This window comes from Protopterus annectens, chromosome 5.part0 (genome assembly GCF_019279795.1).
Source record: "Protopterus annectens isolate FY-2018-M chromosome 5.part0, PAN1.0, whole genome shotgun sequence".
Taxonomy (NCBI): domain Eukaryota; kingdom Metazoa; phylum Chordata; order Ceratodontiformes; family Protopteridae; genus Protopterus; species Protopterus annectens.
Window position 1 is genome coordinate 1,835,573,533 of NC_056735.1, and position 16,876 is coordinate 1,835,590,408.

The 16,876-nt window shown below is 36.9% G+C and overlaps 1 protein-coding gene across 1 annotated transcript in view; it reads right to left on the minus strand.

Annotated features, from left to right (window-relative positions):
* Positions 1-3,836: 3,836 nt before the first annotated feature.
* The window catches only part of FOXO1 (forkhead box O1), a 367,521-nt gene continuing 354,481 nt past the window's right edge, over positions 3,837-16,876 (minus strand). The window contains exons 2-3 of the mRNA XM_044071658.1: positions 9,466-10,813; positions 3,837-8,938 (exon numbers count right to left, since the gene is read on the minus strand). Of these exons, the coding sequence (XP_043927593.1) occupies positions 9,479-10,813 (1,335 nt within the window). The 3' untranslated portion in view covers positions 3,837-8,938; positions 9,466-9,478. The remainder of the gene's footprint in view (positions 8,939-9,465; positions 10,814-16,876) is intronic.

The window sequence follows — 16,876 nt, forward strand, 5'->3', positions numbered from 1 at the left end:
CAGCAGCAGGCCCTGACATTACCATGTATTGAAATGCCTGGATACATCTCTGCATCTTTGGGGAAAGCTTCAAAATGTCTTTACTAATGCCTTAATGGGTCCACCCTTTTGGGCCAAAGTTAAAGAAACACTTAGTACGACTGAACAAGACAGTAAGACCCTGTCTGCCCTGGGGATCCATTTCTCCACCCCATATAGGACCTACTCCAAGAACCAAAGTGGTGGTAAGAAGATGTGGTTCAGAAAAATCACAAGGTTATCACCAAGACACTCCTGTAGACAGACCCCTACTGAGGCAGGAGGGGATAACTTAAATAGACATCCCAGGGGTAGACACAGACCACATAATCAGGGTTTTTACAGTCCCTTCACCAAGAAATCTTGTCAGTACTTCTGAAGGGTTACCTGTCTGCAGCACTGTGTAGGCAGTCAGAGGAAGTTTAACCTTGCACCCCAAGCCTGGCAAAACTTTACAGTGGATTCCTGGATGACCATTCTGTTTTTGTACCCTCCAAAAAAAAGGTAAAGGTTCCCAAAGTTCCATCCAGTCAATTGGAATCTGTAGCAGCAGAGGTTTGAAAATAGCTAGAAAAAACAGTCATCCAATGGGTCCAGCCAGACCAGTTAGGATCTGGAATCTATTCCAGGTCTTTTACAGTCCCAAAGAAGACAGGAGATTTTAGCCATCTCAATCAATTCATGACACAGACAAAGTTCCAGATGGTCAAGATACAGTTGTTATTACCTCTGCTGAGGAAGGACAGTTGGATGTGGTCTAGAGATCTCCAGGACTTCTACTATCACATAAAGATATGGAGGCAATTGACTTATGCTTCAGTCTCCATCTTGGGCTGGGAGCCAATCAATTTCAATTAAGAGAACTGCCCTTCGGGCTCAACACAGCCCCCCCCCAGGTGTTGAGCCCGAAGGGCAGTTCGGGATCAACACAGCGACCTCCCCAGGTGTTCATGAAAATCATGGGAGTGGTAGCTACTCATTTTTGACTGCAAGGGTTCCAGGTCCTCCCTTATCTAGATGATAGGCTCCTAACTGCTACTTCCAGGGATCTGCAGATATAATAACAGGGATTACTGTTCTGTCTTACAGATCTACTGGGGGTCACAGTAAAATCTATCAAAAGTCCAGCTGTTGTGCATACAACAAATAGAGTTTATATGATGTCATACAAACACAGTTCTTCAAATTGCCAAGCTTCCAGATGCCAGAGGATTGTCCTTATGAATAATGGCCTCTCAGGTAGTTCAGAATCCCTTTCCTCAAGCAAGATTGATTCTTCATTTGTTGGGTTGATGGTGTCTTCCATCATGTTAGTTCCACTGGTGAAAAACACACGAGAGTGTTACAGTGGACTCTCTCAGTCCACTGTTCATAAAATCTACACCCCCACTATGCCAAAACTTGCCTCACATATATTTGCAGAGATTACATCGAATGGTGGATAACCTTCCAGTCAGTAATGGAAGGAAGACCTTTTTGTCCACTGATTCCCAGGGCCACAGTGACCACGGATGCTTCCCTTCTATGGTGGGGTGACATTTCGATGGGAAGACTGTTCACTGCATTTGGTCACCTCTAGAGTCCAACATTCACATCAATATCTTAGAGATGAGAGCAGTCATCCTAACGATGCAGGGCTTTTAGGACTACCTACTCAAGGGTGTGATATCCATTCAGACAACATGTAAGTGGTCTGCTACATCAACAAACAAGGAGGAAAATGGGTCATACTCACTTTGCTGGGAAGACATGAGAGTATGGCAATGGGTTATGTCTTTCCATCATTTTATGATAGCGATGCATATACCCTGGGGCATCAAATGTACTACTGGACAAGATGAGCAGGTCAATTCTATTGCCATCATGAATTGTCTTTCAACTAGGCAGTGGCAATTAAAATTTTCAGCTGCTGGGGCCAACCTTGCTGCAACTTCTTTGCCTCATAGGCAAACAAGTGCAGCAGTTACTTTGCCCTAATCCATCCACAGGATCAGTCACAGAGGGATGCTCTAGTCCATAACTGGCCACAGGGTGTCTTCTACACTTTTAGCCTGATACTATTCTTGACAATTTCCATTCAGAAAGCTACAAGGTGCAAGACCAGAGTTATCATCTTTGCTCCTTTTGGACCCTGGCAGGTTTGGTTTCCCTTCCTTTGACCTAATTTATTATACCTGCCTTGGGTGTTGGATCCCAGCCCAGATCTTTTGAGTCTTTTTCTGGGTTACCTGTGCTGTATCTACAAGTCCTAAAGTTGATTGTTTACTCCAATTTTGAAAATAGCCAGAGATGCCAGGCTTTCCTCATCAGTGGTTGACATTACTTCAATCTCACAAAACAGTCAACAAAAAAGATTTATCTAAGTGTAAAGGATTTTCTATTCTGGCTTCGTTGAGAGGAATGGATCCATTCTCTGCTCCACTCCCATCGATCATGGAATTTCTACCAGAACGTTTTCAGAAATGGTCTACTTTTTCTACTATCAAAGTGCAAATGGCTGCCATTTCAAAATTTTCACATATGAGATAATGACTCCTCTGATGCCTCACTTAAAATTTCTAAAGCCTTTCTCAAGAGAATGTTGAGAACAAACCCCCTTTCCTACCAAAGCTGAAAAGTGAAGTAAACTCGAATCAATCTGCTGATTTGCTAGTCTTTTTCCCCCAAGTTCTCATACAAAGGGTAATATTTGCTACATACATTAGATGTTTATAGACAGCTCAGATTCTATTTACACCATACCAAGGATATAAGAAAGTCAGCTGTTTGTATCCTTTTCTAAAGCAAAACCGGGCAAAAATATATCAAAAGTCATAATTTTTAAATGGTGGTCAAACTACATTTCTTTTGTTTATAATGACCAGGGTTTACCCATACAAAAAAAAGAAACAAAAAAAAAACAAAAAAACAAAAGTACATTCTACAAGTGCAACATGAAGAAGTTCCCTTTGATGGCATTGTGCAGCAGCAACATAGTCCATGGTTTACTCCTAGTACTTCATTACAAATTGGACGTGCAAACCAGAGCCCTCTTATCCTTTGGTTCCACTATTCTCAATGTCCTTCCTTGATACCAACCCAGGTGCCTTTTTTGCAGCTTGGAAATCTCCCCCAAATGTTAAACTGGATGAATACAGACGACATTTGATACAAAAGCTATGTTCTTACTATTACAGTAGATCCGTGCTGTCTTATTTTCACCCAGTTTAAAATCCCTACCTCCTTCCCCCTCCTAATATTGTCGTTCACAGTTTCTGATGATTAGAATGACCTCACCTATGCCTCTGTCTGTTCTAAGTTTTCTCTTGATCCTTACTGTGGTATTAACATGTTTACCAATTGGGGCTCCTACAGATTTCTGCAGTTATAAGAGGAGATCTATAACTTAAGTAAAATCAGCAAACTCTATCTGAGGTAACTTAGTGGAGAGGAGGGAATTATGGAGAGGGGAAGAGTCAGAGCCTCAGATCTAGAAGAAGTTACTGGGGTCAGATCCAACAACCCAAACACTGAACCAGTCAAAATAAGACAACACGGATCTATAGTTATGGGAAGTACATAACTTTCATTTCTAGTTAACACAATATTATCATGAGGGCTTATATAATCTGACAGCTCATTTAGAAATGTCACTCAAGGTGATGTGACCTCCACTGTAAAATAAATGCTAAATTGCTGTTATGATATGGTAAGTTTAGCAACATTTAGTGTATGTTACAGAAAAATAAATACAAAAATGGAAATTGGAAACCATGAAGAGACAAGAGAATACAACTCAATATTGTATACTTCAAACATAATAAAGAGCACAAACACAATGAATTTTATACAGTTTATATACATTTATGGCTTAATGCAATTACAGCAACATTGTTCTCATGTATTGAACTACATCAGGCACTTATCTGAAAAACATCCCCAAATTAAGCTCTGATAAGCATTACTGTTCAGTGGACTGAAGAAATCCCAGTCTGTTTAACTAACTGACTACAACATGCTGCATTTACAAGCTAACTGTTACGATACTGTTGGTCAATGGAACATCTATAAAAAGGAGATTATTTTAATGCCAGTATATTTTTAAATGTTTTATATTAATCAGATTGCACATTTAATATCTAACTGAAAATGTAATAAAGGAACTGAATTATAACAAAATAAATCATAATTTAAGAAAAGTAACAGTTTCACAATTATGTAACTTTTGAAATAAGTAAAAACACTGATTAAAGAAAAAAGATAGTTCCAGTGGTTTAAAAAGTGCAATTCATAATAACTTTAAAATTGGTCCAATTTGAGCTTTTCTCCTCTCATTGCGGATAGTCTCTTAGATAGTCAAGGTTCAATAAAACATTTCAGTTTTTCTGTATTATATAAATGCTTTGTTTAAAAGGAACCCAGTGTCAGTTTACTAAAATATAGAAGCCTTCTCAAAGCGAGCATCTACTATCTAAAAAAACTTCATATTTTATAAGGCTATACCTGAAACAATACATCTTTCTTGCACATTTAAAATATATGAATAGCTCTATAATACACTATACTTTTAACAGTACAATCCAAAATAATAACAATAATAATAACAATCAAACTACAACTTCTTTAGCAAGGTCTTTACACATTTCACAAAGCAAGTATTTTGACTTTTAACAAAAGATGAAACAAAAATCCTACATCTGCCACATCAAAAACTCTAAATAAAACATCTACAATTGTTTTGTCAAAGAAACATCTAAACTTGTACGAAGAAACAACTTCAACAATATTAAGAAAAAGAGAGGCTGTACACTTGAAAATTGGGTTGAGGGCTTCATTGTGTGTTAATTACAGAACTGGATTGATAAAATTAAAACTATCTTGGTGTACATCACTAATGTAAGTTCAGCCAAGCAGCAGCCTGAGTGGGATGATTCTAGATGCGTCTGCTTAGTAAAAATATATAATCTCTCAACTCTTCAAACTACAAAGTGATACACTGTAGCTATAAAGTTCTGTCACAAATCTGCTAGATGAAAATAAAAAATGAAAATGTGGCAGTGCATGACTTCAGTGTATGCGCATGGGTTTACAGGCACAACTAGACTATCAGGACTGGCTAGAGTTGTGGACAATTATTAACCACATAGCATTGCAGAGAATCCTCTTGCTCCAGGGAGGGACAGTGTCAGTCTACAATGACGTGGAATCATATAGATCAGCGGTTGTCAAATAATAAAGCCAGCTACCCTGGAAAAGCTTAGCAATTTTTTCAGCTGTGGCACAAGCAAGCCTGAAACTGTTGTGCACTTGAACTTTTACCTCTCAATCTTGTTTTCATATGGAATCAGCCTGAATGCAGATGAATGGTCAATGAATACATAGATCTGATTGCAAATCAACAAAAAAACAAATGCACTAAACCACATATTACTTAAAGTAAGTCTGTGTATGAATCTTGGATTGGTCTGCTTCTGTGCAGCACAGCAGTCTTATGGAGAGGCCCAAAGTTTTTCTTTTTATATATATCTAGGAAAGACTTAAGGACTTTGCTGTAGTTTGAGTGAGGTTCTCTGTGGCTGAGTATGAGGGCTCCCATAAAATATGTGACAGCAAATTGTGCAAGCCTTGAAAATGCAAAAAAACAAAAACAAAACAAAAAAAAAAACAAATAAATAAATAAATAAACTGAAAGTTCAGCAAAAAAAGTGAAGTAATGAATTATGAAACTCAGTGTTATGGTTTTCAAGTATTTCTGAAGATATGCAAGCCTCCTTGAACCTCCTGCTGGAACCCCACACCACTGCTAACTGTACGATTTTAAAATCCCAAAGTTGCATATATTCTACCATTTCACTATTAAAGTCACTCCACTGTGAGGATCACAAATACATTTCTCAGACTTACACTAAGATCCTGGGTCTGAGAACCTATGATGCAGCTGACTCTAGGTCGCTTAGGAAGGCTAAGTGTATATAACAAATGGAATACTCAGCAAGCATTTAAAATGTAAATAGGATTATGGACAAAGGACATAAAGTCTTTCTATAAATACTGCAGTGATACATGGCAGAGCTTCATATAATAGGGGTTACATCATCTTTCCTCAATGAAAGTGGCAATTCTCATTACTATGAACATACACATGCAATGCATAGGATGGAGCTGCTTGTCTACAACATCTTATGCAGACACAGCATGACAGAGAGGTGAAAGCTGGGGAAAGAAAAAGAAGTAATATCATTAGGAGATGACAATTAAGTGGGAGAAATACAGAATGAATGAATGAAATATAACTGTTGCCGAAGATAAAATTTATCAGTAAAGGGAATTGTTTTCAAATAAATAACTGCACACTATGTGACTGCATGACTTACTTAGACCAAAGCTCCCAATTTACCCATGATAATAGGCTCTGGTATATAGTGTCCATAACCTAGTTAACTAACACCAAATACTGAAAGACCAAAGTGAACATCTATAAATAATCATTACATTTTCAATGATTAAACAAATGCATCTATTTTCATCAGCTGAAATTCCAGGAAATATATCAGAAATTAAGTTGCAGCTCTGTTCATTGAGATGACTGTACTGCTATTTGTTAGTTTACCTATAAATAAGGCAGCTAACACAGAATTAAATAAAGCATACTGGTAACTGCATAAACAGCATAAAAGAAAATGGATTAGTAGCTATAATGAAAGCAACAGTAGAAAAATGTGCAAGTTCTGTTATATTAGTCTTGTATAAGATGGTGCATTCTACAAAAATCCTCTTGATTTTGCTCAAGCTTAGGCACTCAGTATCCTGAAATGTTACTGGATTTTTCCAGTTAAAAAAGCCTTGACAATAAGAACTTTTATGGCGCTTTAATAATATACAACATGCATATGAAGCAGTGAAGGTAAACTGCTGCCTGTAGGGAAGGAATATCTCTACCACAATGCTGGAATAAGCATTTCCTGGAATATTGATTTCTTACTCTGTATGTGACTAAACTTCCCTGCTTTTAACAGTCAAAAACTAGGCACAATTAATTTAAAATATCAATCATAGGCAAGAACAGATTGTACATTCACACTGCATTTAACACAGTCATAAATGTCTTCTGCATATAATGGGCAGTAGTCATGAAAATGTATCATATGTAGCCTTTGGTATCTATAGAATAAAAAGCTTCAGAGCAATTGATATTGAAGTTATGTACTTTGTAAAAATAGGAGGAACTGAAAATGTAAAATGTAATGCCAAACTTTCTTTACAATGTGCCTCCTACAGCACAGTCTGAATAATAAGAAAATACTATTTTCTCTATGTAACACACACACACACACACACACACACACACACAAGGTAAGTGCCATATGAATTTCAAAAATATGAAAGTTAATGTCAACAGTTCACTACATAATGAAACTTCAATAAATGCTGTAAAACCAACAAATTCTTCAAATTAAATGCATGTAACTTTCATTACAGAACAATTTCTAAAAATATACATTTTATGCACGTTCATTCTTAACTGTTCAGTGACCCGAAGAGGTATGCAGTCCATATAAAAGAGCAATGGGGCAACTGAAAGGATATTTATACAAAATGACAGTTGCTTGATACATTTTTAAAACTACTATGACAGACAGCTTTTTTGATATGATTACAGCCTTTTTCTCTAAAAATACCATTTCCTCCAGACAATTAAACATGATAATAACATATCAACAACAAATTCCAAACATTAAGCATTATACAAGCATCTATAAAAGTTACTTAACACTTTCTGGCAGGTCATGTACTTGAAAAGCAGAATTACACATTTCTAAAGATTCCTGTATGAAATTAGATTATTAAATATTTATTTAACAAATGAAATGCAAAATGCCTTTATTTATACACATCAGGATCCCACTAAGTAAAACCAGACCAGTAATTATCCAGGGCAATTTCAGACTTACTCATTTTTTTTTCCTTTATGATTATTTACAAAATAAACAAGCAAACATTACTGATTATCATATTACTGTGTACAAACCAATAAGAATATGTATAAAATATGAATTTCATCCAGTTAAAAATACAAAATGAAACAAAATTTATCATGCCCCTGAATTCTGTGATTCTGTAAACTGACAAATGCATGGTAGTACACTGTTTTTACTCAAGGCAAACATTTTTTTTTAATCAGTAACGGTCTGCAGCCTCAGAAAACAAGTCCCTCGATGTGAAGTTAATCTGAAACTGCAGAAAGTAGATGATTTAAGTCTGGTAGCTTAAGTGTTACAATATTTCCTTTTTCAAGTGAAAAGATAAATAAAAAACTGAGATTAAGTAATTGTTAAAACAGGTAGATGGCTTATAAAGCCGTACCTGTTATGTTTTTCAAGTAACAAGTTCATAAAATACTTTCTATCTTTTTATGACATTGTTTTAACTGGATGGACTGCAATTAAATAGAAACAAGTTACAAAAAGCTGTAAAACTACAAAACAAGCTCACATCAATCTACATTCATCTGCACAGTAATATGCAAGACAAAATGTTTACATGAGACAGGAGATTGTTATATTTGCTGTACAAAAGATTCATATTCAGCATGCAAACGTGTCAGCTGCATGCAAAGTGTAGGCAGCTCACATGTATATCCAGAAAATACAAAGCAAGTTGAATAGATAACCTCTGCTATTGTATAGTATGATGTAGTGAGTTTTGGCACTCAATAGCAATGAAGTTTCCAATGGCAAAGGCCTTATCTAAAGCAGCACATAACCTACAAACACTGGGCAAACATCCTGTGCAGGAAAATGATTTCTGTTGCCAGGTTTGAAGAAGGCAATTCGGAGCACTTTTTTAATCAAGTGAACTAAATGAGGATGAGGAAAGTCTTTGGACTGTACTTTTCAGTTCCTGCTAGAGGTCCAGTATGATGTTCTTTTATACTTGAAACCTAATTAAAACAAACACAAAATCAGAAACTAGAGTTATCAGGATGAAACATGAAAGTGCAAAAGTCATAAAAGGTCATATAAATGAAACAATGCAGAAAATCAACTGAATAAAGTCTAGTCACTAGAGTCCCTATATTCAGAGTGTTTCCAATTAATACCATAGAGTAAAATACAGTCTACCCATGATGATTACCTGCATGTGATGGCATCATGACTATTCACAAATCATAGCACCTTTACATATGTAGCTTATAAATTACAGCACAGGCAATATGATACAGACAGTCAAGATAGACATTTTCAACTTAAGTATCAGTACACATGTAAATTCAAACAAACACTTATAGTTCAAAGAAAAGTGTTAACATGTGCTCAGCTCCCTAACCACATAACTGATTGCACTTAATAAACACCAGATTTCTGTATTTCATACCTACAATAAATAAATAAATAAATAAATAAAAGATTTGTAAGCAAGCATGCTTATTCAAACAATATTTCACTAATGCACACTGCTCAAGCTTACCTGCTAATAATTTTTAACCTGACACCCAACTGTGAGTTGTTTTTACACCATGTTGAAAACTCTGGCTAGGTAGAACAGGGTCAAAGTTAAAATCTAAAGAATCTCCATCCATGAGATCATTTCGAATAATGGATTCCATATCACATTCCAGGTGTTCTATTAACATACCATCCAAGTCACTTGGTAGTTTTTCTTGGTGCATAGCAACAAACCCCACTCTTCCATGCCCATTACTGTTGATACCAGGGAAAGGACTTGTGGTATTCATTCCCATGGTCTGGGAAACAGGCACTTGTAAAGGGATCTTCACTGAAGATAAACGACTCGGATGTGAACTGTGTAACATGGTACTCATGTTGTGCATTAAGGCACGACTACTGACAGACTGTGCTTGCTGGCTATGTGCTTGATGAGGGTGGGTTGCAGGGTTTATCATTTTATTGTGCGGAGGTTGAACAGGATATTGAGGCATCACAGAGCTACTTGTTATCATCACGTTTTGGCTTGGCATTCTCTTGCCAGGCTGGGAAACCACAGTGTCCACTTGTGATAAAATGTCAGGTTGAGGTGGTGAGTCCGAAGTTAACAGTTCCTTCAGGAGTCCTGTTGGACAGTTAAACTGGTTCAAAGAACCATAACCAGATTTAGATTCCTGGAGAGGTTGTAAAGGCATCTGAGGGACAGAGTTAATGTTTGTTTGATTGTAGCTAAATTTCCTATAATCTGATGGTTGTGATCCCATGCTTGTATTCTGGGTTGCAAATGAATATCCAGGGTTTTGCTGCATCATAGAAGCAGGTGAAGACTGTGTTGATACTGTCATTGAGGAACTAGGTGAAAGTAAGTTAAGATTATCCAACAGATTTTCCATATTTTCTGAACTGCTCATTTCTGACAGACTTGGCAATGATGTCATTTTGCTAGGTTGCGGGGTATACACAAGAGAGTGAACATCTCCATCTCCAAGATCCTCCTGTTCTGGCATAATTGGGGAAAGTCGTACACCTACTGAACTAGCATTAGAACTTGTTCGTGGTCTGAAACTGTTCCAGGTCTCAAAGTCATCATTACTGTGAGAGTTAGGACTGCCAGGCCACTTTGAAAATTGTGAATTTGGGCTGTCACCATTAGCATCTGGACCACCTTGAAGGGCTGCCTTTTTTTTAGCTGCTCGGCCTCTGCTCTTTGCAAATTTACTGTTGTTGTCCATGGATGCTGCTCTTCTCCTTGGAGATTTCCCACTCTTTCCACCTTCTGGATTGAGCATCCACCAGGAACTCTTCCCTGTTCCTTCATTTTGAACTCTTATAAACTTGCTGTGAAGTGACAAGTTATGGCGAATTGAATTCTAAAAAAGAAAATAGAAGCTGATATTACATTTTTTGAACAGTACAGTCACCAGTAATAACCTATTTATGCTTTCACCTGCCACTCTTAAAAGATACATTTTAACATTAAAGGCTTAATGCCTTAAAATACATTCTAGTACTATTCAGCTATTGAAACACATCACTAAAGTGATGAACAAGAAGAGGGCAAAACTAATAATAAACACTGAAAGTTAAAAGCAGTTCTGTTACATGGTGAATAAACAAGCTTTGAGATATATTAGTAAAAATGTTGTGCAAAAACATAAATGAATTTGTACAATTTCCTTATAAAATAGACTCTGGATCAACATTTTTCTCTTAATTACCAAAATATTAACCAAGTACACATATTTGTTTGGAGAAGCAACATCACATTTTTTTTTTATTTGCAATCCTGTTAGAAAGTATATCCTGGATAAGAAATAAGACTGATGCAATCTATCAATTTGATTGGTAACTATTCAAAGAGAAAAAACACAAGCAACCATTGTTAATAATGCATATTAATATAATTTGGAGTTAAACTTGCTATGTGTTTATGATTTGCTCTTTATGAAGATTAATTTTAATGGGCAAATGTGTTTCTCTTTAAAAGCAGCTCAGCATTAATCATAAAATTAAGAGCTGAAAAAAATGACCTGACTCTGAAAAAATGCTTTCATTCTCTGCAGGGATAGCAATATCAACCTACCAACATGACAACCTAACAACTTAACAAAAATAAAAGTAACACAGGCTATCTTCAGCTATTAGAGGTCCACAAATCCCAACAGAAAATGACTGTAATGTTAAAACCTTGTAAAAAGTATGCTGCTCCATTATGAACTGTGTTTGGCCAGATAGTTGTATCTTGGAACCTACCATTCCCACTACTGCTTAGCTCTGTAATAACTATATTGGCTCAAACTCACATAACATCTAAGCTTAGTACAGCTGTCTTCTGCACATAAAATGATATATACACCCGATAGCTGTCCAGCCCTCAAATCTATCCTAAAACCCTACATACCTACAAGAGCCCTCCAGTCTGAAAACAAACAACTCCTAACAGTCTACATTGCAAACAAAAGAGCGGGACAGTGCCTACACTCACAGGCTACCGCCAAGTTCTGTAACTGTCTGCCAACAGACATCACTACCATTGAGAGTTTTAAAAACTTCAAACACACTCTAAAAAAAAACATTTTCTATGTCATCAGACCTGCCCCTGCTCTTTCTCTAACAGGTGAACTCGATTCATTTTCTAGGGGCTTTCCTTTCTATCCCTAAAAGAGGAATTTCATCTACTAACCACTAGCATATTGGACTAACTGACTTTCCATGTTTCTACACCCTAAATTTTCCCATCCTTCTAAGCATCTACTTGCATCTAATGTTCTGATCCTCATTCCTTACCTTACTCCTACCTGATATATTTTAAAAAAAAAAGTTTGCAATATACCAATTTACTTTAATTTGATATATTTTATTATTTTACCTACCTCTTTGTACTTATTTTGTATTTATTATTGCATCTTCCTCTCGGTACATATTTAATATTCAATTATTTTTAATATGTGCTTTAATAGTTGTTTTTTATCTTGTTCATGTAAATTGTCTTAACTTCCATGTATCATTTGGAACTTTTCTGCCCAGCCCTCTATTGAAAATGGGTTCCTGACCCAGATGGACTTCCCCAGTAAATAAATAAATAAATATAGAATGAAGTGAGACTAAAGAAATACAAATGATGTGTCACTTCACTTATGAGGAATATATGTTGTAGCTATCTTGTGACATCTCTTTAGGTTCTAATGGGAGAGACCATGTGCCAGCAGTACTAGTGTGTTGTGCAATTAGAACATGTGCAACGTATTCATAATGTAAGCCAGCTTACTGGGGAAGTGCTAGAGAAAATACAAAATGGAATTAAAGTGCACATAAAATAATTTTAAATACCTTTGCTGTGTTTATTTAGCTATTACTTCTCATTATCATGTATTTTAGACTAATGCATGGAAAGAATCAAAACCATAACGCCGTATCACTTCTATGTGATTATATGTTATTTAGCACATTGGTAAAACAGAATTAATCCAGTTGCTAACGTGTTGAACTGCACTATGTGGTTCACTTGTGAACACTAAAATAAAGTGAAATAATCTCTTTATCTACATTTGGCTACTACTAAATAGTGGGTATCAGAAAAAAAATAATTTTTGAAAACATCAAGACAATAATGCTGCACATCACTTCTCCAAGATTCTTATATATGTTAAAAAAAAAAAAAAATATATATATATATATATATATATATATATATATATATATATATATATATATATTAATAGTTTTATAGTTTATTATTTAAAAATTAACTGCAAAGCAAGATATGTGAACTTCTACATACACAGGCAAATATGGAACCAAAAGACTTTGGCAGTTATGTGAAATAAAGTGGAATATTCTTATTTGCCTTTACACAACTAAAATATTACAACCTCCAGATACGAGATTGTGAGGCCAAATGAGTGTAGAATGCACCCAATCAAAGACCAGCATTAATAGACACTACTGTGACATTTGACCCTAGGACTGCTACAACAGCTTTTTACGTCATTGGAATGCTGTTGTATTAAAATTAAAAGATTAATTCAGGGCTGTTGGATATACACTTTTGACAATTTGGAAAAAGGCTGTGACTAAAAAAAACTAGAGGTGATTTTTGCTTTTGCTTTTTCATCAAAACAAAGCCTCTTCATTAAAATGCACAAAATGACGTGTACATGAAGTTATTACCAGTCATGAAGCAATGTTCGTAACAGTAGCTTTTCATCTTGATTTTGTTTTATTTGTTTGCATACTGGTCTACTGCAAAGTTTCCATGAGTGTGACACAGTGTTGCATAAATGCACCAGTGCAAACACGAACATAAAATTGATAAAAGAAATAAATTATTACTTACTATAATAACGCTACTTACAAATTCTCTGTACTTTGCATTGACTACAAGGGAGAGGGCAGAAATCACATAGAAACAAATAGAAATATATAGTTAGGAAAATTTCTTTAGTAAATGGAAGGTTATAGATGTAAATAAATGACTTTGCTTGAGAGCTCTGAGAAATGCATCTGTCTCTGGAAGCAGCAAACGAGATCTGAGGTAACTAGGAGAGAGGCATTGTGGGAAGGACCTAAGCTCGAGAGATTTTGGTTATCATGAGCTGCAGTAATAGCCAAGTCAGTTCTGATACTCGGAACCAAACCCATCATGCCCAGAAGCTTTACTACACTTGTATAGATTCTGCAAGGAATCATGCCCAGAAACTTTACTAAACTTGTGCAGGTTTTGTATGGAATCATGCCCGGTAGCTTTACTAAACTCATGCAGATTCTGTACAGAATCATGACAAGTAGCATTACTACATTCATATAAATTCTGTACAGAATCATGCCCAGAAGCTTTGCTACATTTGGACAGATTCTGTACAGAATCATGCCCAGAGGCTTTACAACACTTTCACACATTTGGTACATAATCGTGACCAGAAGCTTTACAGCACTTCCGCAGATCACTACAGAATCATGCCCAGAAGCCTTACCACACTTGTGTAGGTTTTGTACAGAATCATACCCAGTTTTACTACACTTGCCTAGAAGCTTTACTACACTTTCCTTTACTCACCATTGAAAAGAAGGAAATTGGGATGTATGAAAATGAGCAAGGTTTTGTCACAGCTTTGTAATTGTGAAGGTTAACTTTAAATAAATGACCACCTTCTCCACAACTGTACTACTACCACTACCAAAAACAATCAATGCAGAAAGGAAGGGCTTACTTAGGCATAAAAGGAAAAAAAAATGTTGCATAATAGGTCTGTAGAAAGTACAAGTTGAACTTACCATTACAATAGATGTTCAGATGATCACTATTGCAGTATGCTTACCTACATGGGTTATATCCTGACAAGGATATAACAGCCGGACAGCTTCCAAAGCTTCAGGGCACCTTCCATGTGCCCAAACTGTCAAGTAGCTCAAGCTGAGCTGACTGAAAGACAAGTTTGGGTGCGAATCCCTTCAGAGCTTTCCTGCCAGCAGAGAGAGGGCAGCTGAGTCCCGAAAGGACAAGGCTAGGAGTAACAACTAAAAAACACACCAAAACAAAAGGGGGATGAAGGGGGGGGGTGGCTACTGCAACAGTGATCACTCAAACATCTACTGTTGTGGTAAGTTCACCTTACACAACAATATTATGTTCTTCATATTGATCAGTGCTGCAGTAGCCTTAGCTATATGGGTTGATTACCATAGCTAACTACATTTGGGAGTTGGAAAGTGAAGGGTCAAGAAGCCCCTGGAAAATGGTCCTAATAAAGCATGATCTAGACCTACAGAAGGAATCCAGCATATAGTGTTATGTAAAAGTATGTACAGAGGATGAAGTAGCAACTTCTAGAATACGTCTAGAATCCAACCTTTTCCAAAAAGCCATAGAACAATCCAAGGTCCTTGTGGAGCGGGCCTTGTCCCTGCCTGGAACCGAATTGTCATGGTGAGTACAACAAAAAGTAATAGCCTTAGACAACCATTTGGAAATAGTCTGTTTTAATGCTGTTTGTCACTTCTTACCTTCACAAGAAATGAGCAATTGATCCCATGATCTGAAGGATTTAGTTCTGTCAAGATAAAGTTGTCTGTGGACATCCAAGGTATGAAGCATCCCCCCCCCCCCCGATTTTTAGGTTCAGGAAAGAAAATGGGGAGATGGATAGTTTGACAAAGTAAACTTGGATACCACTTTAGGCATAAAAAAAGGATTAATTCTCAAGGAAAATGTGTCCATGTGGAAAATGAGGTAGGGTTGACTCACCATAAGAGCTTGCAACTCAGACACCCTTCTTGAAGAGGTCAGAGCAATTAATAAAACTGTCTTCCATGTTAAGAACCTCAAGTTACCAAGATTAGCTGGTTCAAATGGAGCAAGTTTTAGTTTCTGTAACACAAAATTAAGATCCAAAGAAGGGATCTCCAGTTTTCTTCGAGGCCCCTTATACAAAACACCTTTCAAGAACATTTTGACATGCAACTGCCATGGAAGAGGGGGATCAATGGGCAGATATGCCAATAAATGAATCTTGATAGAGGAATAAGAAAAGCCATAAGATAGCAACTCACACAAATATTGTAAAACCAGGGAACAACTAGACCTGATTGGGTGCTGGTTATGTTGTTGGCACCAAACAGAAAACCTTTGACATTTGCTAATACATGATTTTCTAGCAGCAGGCTTTCTTGCCTCCATTAGTACTTGCTGTATTTCCTCAGAAAACAGGTGCCTAAATAAGACCCTATCATCCAGACAGTCAACTGAAGATGACTGATGTTGGGGTGTATCAAACACCCCTGTTCTTGTGTAAGAAGATCTATTCTGTGATGAAGACTGTGGTCAACTGTCCCTGGTCATTTCCAAAAGATGGGAGAACCATGGCTGTCTGGGCCAGAAGGGAGTCACCACAATGATCATGGAGTTCTCCTTCTGAATATTTAGTAGTACCCTGAATATTAGTAGAAAGGGTGGAAAGGCATACTGGAACATTCCTGTCCAAAGAAAAGGCATCTGTCTTTCAGGCCTTCTTGCATGGAAGTCCAGGAACAGAATTTTTCCAGCTGATTGTTCAAAGAGGAGGCAAAGAGGTCTACTTGAGGAACTTCCCAAAGATGGATCAAATCTTGGAAGACCCCTGGATGTAGTTTCCACTTGTGAGTGTCTGCCCTGGACTTGCGCAATTTGTCTGCCACACAATTTTGCTCTGACAGACTACAGGATGCCTGTAGAGTATGATGATGCTGTGAAGCTATATCCCAAGCTAACATGGTTAGTCTGCAAACACCAATACTGGGATCTGAAAAGATAAAGGGTGTTGATGCTGGGACCAAACAGATTTCAGACACCACTCTATCTTTCTCATATGGAGTCTTGCCAGGCCAGGGATATCATGGTAATCAGAGATGCCACAAGACCCAAAATCCTGAGGTATTCCCCCCAGTGACTGAAGTCT